The 11,779-nt window shown below is 40.0% G+C and overlaps 1 protein-coding gene across 4 annotated transcripts in view; it reads left to right on the forward strand.

Moving 5' to 3' along the window:
- RAD51 (RAD51 recombinase) overlaps positions 1-11,779 on the forward strand; it is a 47,804-nt gene that overhangs the window by 27,827 nt on the left and 8,198 nt on the right. For all 4 annotated transcript variants that reach the window (XM_060096621.1, XM_060096620.1, XM_060096623.1 and 1 more), the window contains exons 6-9: positions 1,932-2,026; positions 10,849-10,962; positions 11,304-11,433; positions 11,651-11,772. In XM_060096621.1, coding sequence (XP_059952604.1) covers positions 1,932-2,026; positions 10,849-10,962; positions 11,304-11,433; positions 11,651-11,772 — 461 coding nt within the window. The remainder of the gene's footprint in view (positions 1-1,931; positions 2,027-10,848; positions 10,963-11,303; positions 11,434-11,650; positions 11,773-11,779) is intronic.

Consider the following 11,779-nt stretch of genomic DNA (forward strand, 5'->3'; position numbering starts at 1 on the left):
TGTGTAAAGAATTTACACCATAGCATTATAAAATGGTGAAAGTTCAAAACAACTTGCATCACTACAAAATAGGAAGAAGAGTTAAATTATGGTACTAAGCAGGTATTAAAAATAGCTGCTTTGGTGGTGTCCCAGCCCAGTAACACAAGATGGCTGAAGTGGCACTGGGAGGGTGAGGTGGAGGAGACAAAATGCAGTGGGGTGCAGAGCATATAGTCCATCCCCTTGTGACTGGCCCAGCAATACCCTGGGACCATGTCCACTTCTCTGCTGTCAGTTGGCCTACCAATGCCATGCCCAGCCACTCATGGCCTCCCTTCTCCCAAGGAAGTCTATTTAGCTGGAAAAGAACTCCCTCTCATGCTAGCACTAAAGATACAAGAAAGTGAGAGAAGGGAGAACTTCATTCATCTTAATTCCTGGGGACTTAGCCCCCTGAATATGAAGATTTTCTCCTCCCCCCAAACTGAGGCAGCTTCTGCTTTCTGTCCTCTTGGCCAGTGGTTTTAAACATTTCCTCTATCAAGACCCTCTTTTTTTATATACATATTCTTTGCTCCTTTCATGGATTCCTAAGATGTGAAAGATTTTTATCTGCCAACCTGCATAATGATAGCGTAATCATTTCCCCCTTTCCAAATTAACAAAGCCTTCTGTAATTGAGTATATGCTAAAATCAGTGCCGTAAGAGGTGGAGGATATCATAAGTCTTCCAGGTACATTCTGTATGTCAGGCACTGTGCTCAACAGTTTACATGAATTATCTAATCTTCAAAACAGTGCCATAGGGAGATTTTATCTACATTTTACAGAAAGTGTAGAAACTGAGAATTAATAGTCTCAGGTTCACATAGCAAGTGGCAGAATCACATATAAAAAGTGTTTGTATGAAAATGTATAGAAAGTGATCTGGAAGAGGACTCCTGTGGGAGATGGGAGTGATAAAGAAGAACTTTGAATTTTTTACTTTTTTCTGTATTGTTTGAATTTTTAATACAAGCATGCAGTACTTTTGTAATTTTGAAAAAATACATTTTCTCAGAAATAGGAAAAGAAAATTTTGGCGCTACCAGGCACTTAATGTAAACTGTCCTGAGGGATTTTCCTCATAATTTAAAGGTGTATGAGGCTCCAAAGTAGATTTCAAGGGTGGAAACTACACTTCAGCAACATTCACTTAAAATCTGTAGAACTCAGGGTGTCTGGCGTGGGATAGGTAGCCTAAAACAGATTTCCCTGAGGAGCTCATAAGACAGTTTTCATGGCATTCCTCCATTTTCTTTCCTTTTTTAAAACTCTTTGTATTCTTCCTTTTCTGCTTTTTTTGGTTCCTTTTTTACATCTGTGTGTACAATTGGAGCAAACACCTTTTTATTCTTTCTTGCTCATACTGTAGACGTGCTAGGGATGCCCCTGGGGTATTTCCAGTCTCCTTTAGCAACCCTAAGGAATGAACTCTGCTCAATAAAGTGAAGTGTAAGTGTGGTCTGCATATGCTAAAATTAATTGGGTATTGGATCAGGGTCTCTTACTTACTAAAGCTAAGTAAATGATATTCCAAATGTTTGTTGTCTTGAGAGAATCGATCAGTTGTGTGTTGGTATACAGTCATAGAACTAAAAAAAAAAAAAATCAGAAGTTTTTTTTTTTTAAAAAAAGAATTTTGTCTCCTACTTTGGTCTGTATTTCCAAGCACTCCAACTCTGGCTAGACTCTAGCCTCACATGTTATGGGACACAATGAGCCTCATATCTACTACTAACTGTATTTCTATCAGAAGTGAATGCCTCCTCCCTACCTCTGATTGTCACTTTAAAGTGTTTTTTCCTTTTGCTTTATTGGGGGTGGGAGGAATTATAGACCCATCACGAGGAAGTTGGTCAGTTATATTAGAAGTACAATGTCATTTCCACTGTTCTTTTTCTCTCTAGCTTCCCATTGACCGAGGTGGAGGTGAAGGAAAGGCCATGTACATTGACACCGAGGGTACCTTTAGGCCAGAACGGCTGCTAGCAGTGGCTGAGAGGTAGGTTACTGGATCAGATGAGAGAAATATGGCTCCATATGTCACTGTAGTGATTGCCAGGGCTAGTCTGGCTGAAGGGTGTCTCCTCTTCTCTCTTATTGCTCTGTATCCCAAAGTCATATGTGTGTTTCAAAAGAATAACCTTCCCTAGAGAAAAACATGCTTCTTTAGTCAAAAATCTATGAGTTGCTGTCAGACTGGATAAAAAACAAGATCCAACTATATGCTGCCTTCCAGAGAACCACTTAGATTCAAAGACACAAATAGGTTGAAACTAAAAGGATGGAAAAAAGATATTGCATGCAAACAGTAACCATAAGAGGGCTGGAGTGGTTGTACTAATATCAGACAAGATAGACTTTAAGACAAAAAAAAAAAATCAGTAGAGGCAAAGAGGAACGTATTAGAACTAAAAGGTCAGTTCATGGGGAAGATATAACAAATGTAAACATATAGAGACCTAATAGAGCCCCAAGATATGTGAAACACAAATTGATATAATTGAAGGGTGAAATAGACAGTTCAAGCATAATCACTGGGGACTAATGCCTCACTTTCAATAATGGATAGAACATTTATCAGATGCCCTGATAAAGAGCATCTACAAAAAACCTACAGCTAGCATCATTTTAATGGTAAAAATCTGAATATTTTCTCTGTAAGATTGGAAATAAGGCAAGGATCTCCACTCTCACTACTTATTTTCCACATTGTACTGTAGATCCTAGCCAATGCAGTCAGGCAAGGAAATGAAATAAAAGGCATCCAGATTGGAATGGAAGATGTAAACTATCTTTATTCACCAATGATATGATACTGTATGTAGAGAATCCTTAGGAAACTACACACAAAAAACTGCTAGAACTAAATTAGTTTGTCGCAGGATGCAATCTCAATATGAAAAATCCATTGTACTTCTGTATACTATAAATGAACATTTCAAGAATTAAGAAAATAATTCCATTCACAATAGTGTCAAAAAGAATAAAATACTTAATAATAAACTTAACAGAAGTTCAAGACTTGTACACTAGGTACTTCCCTGGTGGTCCAGTGGGTAAGACCCCGTGCTCCCAGTGCAGGAGCCCCAGGTTCGATCCCTGCTCAGGGAACTAGATCTTGCATGCCGCAAATAAGACCCGGTATAGCCAAAATAAATATAAAAAAAAAAAAAAAAAAGGACTAGTACACTGAAAACTAACATTGCTGAGAGAAATTGAACATCTGCATAGAGAAACATTCCACATTCATGGATTGGAAGATGCAATATTATTAAAATGGTAAGGGAGTTCCCTGGTTGCCTAGTGGTTAGGATTCTGGGCTTTCACTTCTGTGGCCCAGGTTCAGTCCCTGGTCAGGGAACTGAGATCCTGCAAGCAAGCAGAGGTGCGGCAAAAAATTAAAAAAAAAAAAAAAAAAAAAAACAAATTGATCTATAAGTTCAACACAATGCCTATTGAAATTCACCAGGACTTTTTTGCTGAAATTGACAAGGTGATTATAAATTAATATGGAAATGTCAAGGACCCAGAATAGCCAAAACATTCTTGGGAGGAAAAAAAGAACAAAATTGGAGGTCTCAGTCTTCCCAATTTTAAAACTTACTATAAACAACAGTAATCAAGACAGTGTGATGCTGCCATAAGGATAGACATATGGATCAATGGAACAGAACTGATAGTTCAGAAGTAAACTGTTTCGGGACTTCCCTGGTGGCGCAGTGGTTGAGAATCCGCCTGCCAATGCAGGGGACATGGGTTCGATCCCTGGTCCGGGAAGATCCCACATGCCACGGAGCAGCTAAGCCCATGCACCACAACCACTGAACCTGCGCTCTAGAGCCCGTGAGCCACAACTACTGAGCCTGCATGCCACAACTACTGAAGCCCACGCACCTAGAGCCTGTGCTCCGCAACAAGAGAAGCCAACGCAATGAGAAGCCAGCGCACCACAATGACGAGAAGCCCCCACTCGTTGTAACTAGAGAAAGCCCGTGTTCAGCAATAGAGACCCAACGCAGCCAAATAAATAAATTTATAAGAAAAAAAGAAACTGTTTCACTTGATTTTTTTTTTTTTTTTTTTTTGCAGTACGCGGGCCTCTCACTGTTGTGGCCTCTCGCATTGCGGAGCACAGGCTCCGGACGCGCAGGCTCAGCAGCCATGGCTCACGGGCCCAGCCACTCCGCGGCATGTGGGATCTTCCTGGACTGGGGCACGAACCCGTGTCCCCTGCATTGGCAGGCGGACTCTCAACCACTGCGCCACCAGGGAAGCTCAGTCACTTGATTTTTGACAAAGGTGAAAGATAATTTAGTGGAGGAAATAATAGTCTTTTCAATAAATGGTGCTAATGTAGTTGGATATCCACATGCAAAAAAGATAAATTTAGACCCTTACCTTACACTATACATGAAAGTTAACTAAAAATGGATACCATTCTGGTGATTCCTCAGAAAATTAAACATAGAATTACAATATGATTCAGGAATTCCACTTCTGAGTATGTACTCAAAAGAATAGAAAGTAGGGACTCAGATAGTTACACACCAGTATTCATGGCAGCCCTGTTCACAGTAGTCAAAAGGTAGAAACAACCCAAGTATCCATCAGCAGTTGAACGGATAAACTAAATGTCCTATATACATACAATGGAAAATTATTCTCAAAATGGAAGGAAATGCTCACAGTATGTTACAACATTGATGAACCTTGAAACCATTATGCTAAGTGAAATAAGCCAGTTGCAAAAGGACAAATGTATGATTCCTCCTATATGAGGTACTTAGAGCAGTCAAATTCATAAAGACAGAAAGTGGAATGGTGGTTGCTAGGGGCAGGGGTGAGGAGAATGGGGGGTTATTGTTTAATGGGTACAGAGTTTCAGTTTGGGATGGTGAAAAAATTCTGGACGTGGATGGTAGTGATGGTTGCACGACAACGGGAATGTACTTCCTGCCATTGGACTGTACACTTTAAAAAGATTAAAATGGTAAATTTTATGTTATGTATATTTACTGTATATATATATATATTTAAAGAATGATAGTCCTATATTTAGCTAAAATTATAAAACTTTTAGGAAAAAAACAGCAGAAAATCTTTGCGACCTTGAAGTAGGCAAAGATTTCTTAGATACAACATGAGAAAGCATAGTCTATGAAAGAAAAAAATGATAATACAGTCAGTCTTCATTTAATCAAAATTTGAAACTTCTGTGCTTCAAAGAGCACTATCAAGAAAATAAAAAGACAACCCAAAGAATGTGAGAAAATATTTGCAAATCATATATCTGATAAGGTTCTAGTATCAAGAATATATAAAGAACTCACAACCCAGCAGTAAGACACCCCAATTAAAAAATGGGCAGGGCTTCCCTGGTGGTCTAGTGGTTGAGAGTCCGCCTGCCGATGCAGGGGACATGGGTTCGTGCCCTGGTCTGGGAAGATCCCACATGCCGCAGAGCAGCTGGGCCCGTGAGCCATGGCCGCTGAGCCTGTGCGTGCGGAGCCTGTGCTCCGCAACGGGAGAGGCCACAACAGTGAGAGGCCCGTGTACCGCAAAAAAAAAGGGGGGGGGGCAAAGGACTTGTATAGACATTTCTCCAAAGCAGATGTAAAATGGCCAATAAGCACATGAAGAGATGCTCAACATTATTAGTCAAGAGGAAGTGCTAATTAAAACCACAGTGAGATACCACCACTAGGATGGCTGTAATGAAAAAGATAGTAACAAGTGTCAGGGAGGATGTGGAGAAACTGGAACCCTAATACATTGCTGGTGAGAATGTAAAATTGTGCAGTCACTTTGGAAAAAAACAATGTGGCAGTTAAACATAAATTTGTCATATAGCCCAGCAATTTCACTCTGGTTATGTACCCAAGAGATGAAAACATGTCCACACAGAGACTTGTTTGTGGATGTTTATAGTATTGTTATAGTAGCCAAAACCTGGAAACAACCCAATTGTCTATCCACTGATGAATGAATAAAATCTAGTTGATCCATACACTAGACCACTATTCAACAATTAAAAGGAATAAAGTACTGATACTTGTTAGAGCATGGATGACCCTCAAAAAACATGCTAAATGATAGAAGCTAGACATAAAAGACCACATATGATTCCATTTATATGAAATTTCCAGAAAGAAAATCTGTAGTGGGAATTCCCTGGCAGTCCAGTGGTTAGGACTTCATGCTTCCACTGTAAGGGGCATGAGTTCGATCCCTGGTCGGGGAACTAAGATCCTGCATGCCACGAGGTAAGGCCCAAAAACAATAAAAAAAAAATCTAGAGAGACAGTAGATTCGTGGTTGCCTGGGACAGGGAGTAGAAACAGAAAGTAACTGCAGTTAGACTTGAGAAATCTTTCTGAGCAATGGAAATGTTCTAAAACTGAATTATGAAAGTCATTGAAGTTTACACTTAAAACAGGTCAATTTTATGGTATATAAATTATTCCTCAGAAAAGCTGGTAAAGGATTTGTTCATTTTTCTACATCCCCTAATATAGCTTTCAAATAAACTCTCAAAATTGTTTAACTTAATTTTCCCTTGTCTAGGGTCAAATGTGATCATTTGACCCCTACCACACATTTTACTGAAACCTAGTGATTAAATGGAATTTAATTGCATGTTGAGATGTCAGATTCACATTGGAACCTGCCTGGCTAAGCTGAGGAGAATTTTCTTTTCTAATTCGTTTATAATTATAACCAAATTCTCTTTCCCAGTTTACAGTTTGAGGAATCCAAGTCATCGAATGTACACCATTGAGGCATAAAATTAGGTCAGAACAGTAGTTGTAGCTCTTTGCTTCTGCTTACAAAATCCTTGTCAAGAAGAAAGAATTACTTTCTTGCGACCTGATCTTAGTTTTCTAAAGATGAGTATACTAAAATGTATCTTCCCTCCCAAAGTTGTTTTTGGTGTTCTACAGAGATCACACTTAATTTTTAAGTATGCTGTTTTATTAGTTGAAGAGTTCTTTGGGATAAAGTCATTAAGATTTTGTCCAGTAATATAAATGGGTGTTCAGATAGGATATATGAGACAGTAGAATGTTGGCTATGAGGACTGGGACTTTGTTTTGATGACTTGCTGTATCCCCAAGCCCTTGAACAGAGCATTCAGTATTTGTTAGTGAATTAATACTTATTAATTAGAGCCATGTTTATGGCTGTTTTTGTCAACTGAAAGAAAAATGTTTAAATAAAAATTTCATTAATTATTTTAATCACTTCTACCTATCATGAAAAATTTTTATAACTGAGTTTCTGTTTATGTATATTGCATTTAAATTTATATTTCTGAGAAAGGTACAGGACAGGGCCTCCTCAAGATAATTAATACCTAATTTCCTTTCACAAGAGAACAACCCTCACTGATTAAGTTTTGCCATGCCTGTTGAAGAATATTAACCCACATTCAGGTGACTAGCTCAGGGGGTCTAAGACTAGTCTTCAGTATAGCGGCATTAGCATCACCTGAGAAATTGTTCGAAATGCAAATCCTCTGATTCCACTCCAGATCTATTGAATTAGAAACAATCAAGAGACTCTGAGGATAGGGTCCAGCAATCTGGTTTTGGTTTTTTGTTTTGTTTTTTTCTGGCCATGCTGCATGGCATGCCGGATCTTAGTTCCCCAACCAGGGATTGAACCCATGCCCCCTGCAGTGGAAGTGCAGAGTCTTAACCACTGGACCACCAGGGAAGTCCCCAGCAATCTGTTTTAACAAGACTTGTATGTTGAGAATCACCTGAGGGGGCTTCCCTGGTGGCACAGTGGTTAAGAATCCGCCTGCCAATGCAGGGGACACTGATTGAGCCCTGGTCCGGGAAGATCCCACATGCCCCGTAGCAACCAAGCCCGTGCGCCACAACTACTGAGCCTGTGCTCTAGAGCCCACGAGCCACAACTGCTGGAGCCCGTGCTCGGCAACAAGAGAAGCCACCGCAATGAGAAGCCTGCGCACCGCAGAGAAGAGTAGCCCGCCACGTGCTGCAACTAGAGAAAGCCCGCCCACAGCAACGAAGACCCAACGCGGCCAAAAATTTAAAGAATAAATTTAAAAATCACTTGAGGTTTTTTTTTTTTTTTTTGGCTGCATTGGGTCTTTGTTGCTGCGCACAGGCTTTCTCTGGTTGCAGCGCGTGGGGGGCTACTCTTACCTGCGGTTCACGGGCTTCTCATTGCGGTGGCTTCTCTTGTTGCCGAGCACGGGCTCTAGGTGCGTGGGCTTCAGCAGTTGTGGCTCGTGGGCTCAGTAGTTGTGGCACACGGGCTTAGTTGCTCTGTGGCATGTGGGGTTTTCCCGGACTAGGGCTCGAACTGGTGTCCCCTGCATTGGCAGGCAGACTCTTAACCACTGGGCCAACAGGGAAGTCCTATTTGTTTTCTTTTTGAAAATAGCCACTCTGGCAGGTGTGAGGTAATATAGCTCATTGTGGTTTTAATTTGCATTTCCCTTGTGATTAGTGGTATTGAGCATCTTTTCATGTGCCAGGTGTTCGTTAAGTATGCAAGTTATCACAACTTTTCCCTGAGCATTGTGATTCATTGAGTCTGGTTTAGACCTAGGATTTTTTTTTTTTTTTTTTTTTTTTTTTTTTGGCAGTACGCGGGCTTCTCACTGTTGTGGCCTCTCCCATTGCGGAGCACAGGCTCTGGACACGCAGGCTCAGTGGCCATGGCTCACGGGCCCACCAGCTCTGCGGCATGTGGGATCTTCCCAGACCGGGGCACGAACCCGTGTCCCCTGCATCGGCAGGCGGATTCTCAACCACTGCGCCACCAGGGAAGCCCGGAATTTAATTTTTTTAACAGAGTATTCTTATCCTTAGGAAGTTCTGGAAACACTAAGAGAAGTTGCTTATTTCCAACCAACTTTTTCCAAGTTGTTGGAATTGAAAGTTCTATGTGCTGCATCAGGAATATAAGCACAGAGATCCCCATAGTCGTCTTTGTGAACTCTGTTGAGAGAAAAGCCAGGATGATTCTTTATTCTTCTAGTAAATCTTCCATATTCTGACAGCAAAAGATAATCTCCATTCCTGATAGTAGATTATATCAGTGTTTCTTGAGGCAAGCCTAGAAGACTTGTGCAGTACAGTACTTAGGCCTCTTCAGTCTTTTTTTCTGTCTTATAGTCATGATTTAAATAAAGAAAATTTTATCTCCTTATTCCCATTTGGTCAGGATCCCAAGGTAAAACTCTATCTTCACTTCATTTTCTTATCTCCATGCCCAGACTCAACAAATTTATCATCATCAATCCACTTAATACAAGAGCTAGACTTCCATTCCTGTTGATAATGGTGAAGGATAGCTGGTGAAATGTCCAGAAAAGTGCAAAGACTGCATGTGCCTAATATGATGAATCAGTTCATCATAAGATGTGGAAAATTCAGTTGGATAGAGTGGCATCTCCTGATATCGAGGTTCAGCTTCTTGCAGTGTTATTTCAAGTGCTAGAACATTCTTTTGTTTTTCTATTCTTTTGGGTAGGAAAAATGAGAGGAAAACTATTTACTAAAGCTAAGTCTCAGAAAAATAGGTGTGACACCGTGTATGCTTTTGTAGTGATCAGAATCTACATAGAATAGACTACTTTTAAAAGACTGATAAAATCTTAAGCATAGAAGTCTTTAGTTCTCAAGGAATTATAGCACACTGATTTTGTTTAAACAGATTATCTTTTGAACTGTTACATAAGGGAGTCAGTATTATACTTTTGGACTATAATGATTTTAGGTAACATTAATATGAAAATATTACTTGAGTTAAAGTGATAATATATAATTCTCTTTTGGTTTGGGTTATAGATAAAAGCTATATTCAGCAACATTTATTCAGAATGTACTAGGTATAAAAAAAAATGTGCTAGTTGGAAAGGCCTAGTTTTTTCCCTCAAGGAATTTGTTGTCTAGTAAAAGAATGGCAGGTAACTGCTCACAAGTGCCATAGAAAAGCCAAATCAAGTTTTCTGGAAGTGCAGAAGAGGGAGAATCATGTCTATTTGAGAGGTGCAGGGAAGCTTTTATAAAAGTGCAGGTATTTAGTTGTCTTGATAGATGGATAAATCAAACTACCTTTGAAGAAATGGGGTCCCATTAGCATACATTTAATGAGAAGTTGTCTTACTTGGACCACCTTGAGTTCATGTCTTAGGTAGCAGTTACAAAGGTGAGAAAATATAGATTGTTCTAAGAAAATAGGAAGTATTTTTAAATGCAAAGGGAAGAAAAATCATTATTGAGGTATAAGATGAATTACGGTATCACTTATTTAACCATACTAGATACATGTCACATATTCTATAACTGTAACTAGTTACTAGCAAGAAAAAGGGGAGAATAGATGAAATATACTTATTTCTCTTAAACCTCTTACAGTTTTGAGTCCTTAGAAGGTTTTTGAGCTTAGAAGGTTTTATTCCTATACAACAACAGTTTATGTATTTTTTTAATTGATCTTTGAGTGATTCATTGTTTTTGTTTCAGTCCCAATTCTGCCATGCTGCCCTTTGTTTTTCCAGGAGACCATTGTTTACTTATATTTGGAAATTTCTCATTCTAGTTCAGGAGTCCTCAAAAAATAAATTTGATTTATTCTGAAGTCCTGCCAGGTAGATCTACTCTAAAGCAGTTGCTGTCATCTCTTTATAGTTTCCCTGGGCTTCCTAATAGAAAGGGAATTATATTCTTTAGCCTTCTTACTATCATTTCTTACGTACCCATCCAGGTAATTTCGTTGTTAGAGATGAATTTCTCATCTGCCTTAGTTCTGTGTGCAGCCTCAAAATGTTCTTTCTTCTAGATATGGCCTCTCTGGCAGTGATGTCCTGGATAATGTAGCATATGCTCGAGGGTTCAACACAGACCACCAGACCCAGCTCCTTTATCAAGCATCAGCCATGATGGTGGAGTCCAGGTATGTGGGCAATAGAAGATACTGAGTATGTTCCCAGAGCCCTTACCCTGAATCTTGTACAGGCTGTGGCCAATTTGATAGTAGCTTGAATTAGATATGGGGAGATTTAAGTTTTAGTTCCTATTTTGCCACTCTTTGTCGTTTAGGTCAAGTCACTTTTAAAATATGAAGCTATAATCCACCTGAACTTGTTGGAATTTTTGTTATAGGGTTATTCAGAAATGGATGCTGTATAAATAAATAATATATAACTGTAAATATAAAATTTCAGGGTAATGGGAAACAGAGCAGAATCTGACATGGGCTAGAAACAGGCTTCAGAGAATCCGTGTTCCCTGTAGGTATGCACTGCTAATTGTAGACAGTGCCACCGCCCTCTACAGAACAGACTATTCGGGTCGAGGTGAGCTTTCCGCCAGGCAGATGCACTTGGCCAGGTTTCTGCGGATGCTTCTGCGACTTGCTGATGAGGTAAGTTGTGGGGTAGGGACAGAGAATGCCTACTTTCAGGGGCCATGAATTCTAGTAGCCTTGCCGGGAGGCCAGGATACCAGGGCCTGGTATCATCAAGGTATCAGTTAGATATAGAGACTTCAATCGTTCATTGCTTTGTGGGGGACGGGTGGCAGCAGTCAGTCTCTTGGAATGTCTGACCACAAAACAATGACATGTATCCTTTCCCTGTCAGTTTGGTGTAGCAGTGGTGATCACCAACCAGGTGGTAGCCCAAGTGGATGGAGCAGCCATGTTTGCTGCAGATCCTAAAAAACCTATTGGAGGAAATATCATTGCTCATGCCTCAACAACAAGGTAAAGT

The sequence above is a fragment of the Mesoplodon densirostris genome, chromosome 4 (genome assembly GCF_025265405.1).
Source record: "Mesoplodon densirostris isolate mMesDen1 chromosome 4, mMesDen1 primary haplotype, whole genome shotgun sequence".
NCBI lineage: Eukaryota > Metazoa > Chordata > Mammalia > Artiodactyla > Ziphiidae > Mesoplodon > Mesoplodon densirostris.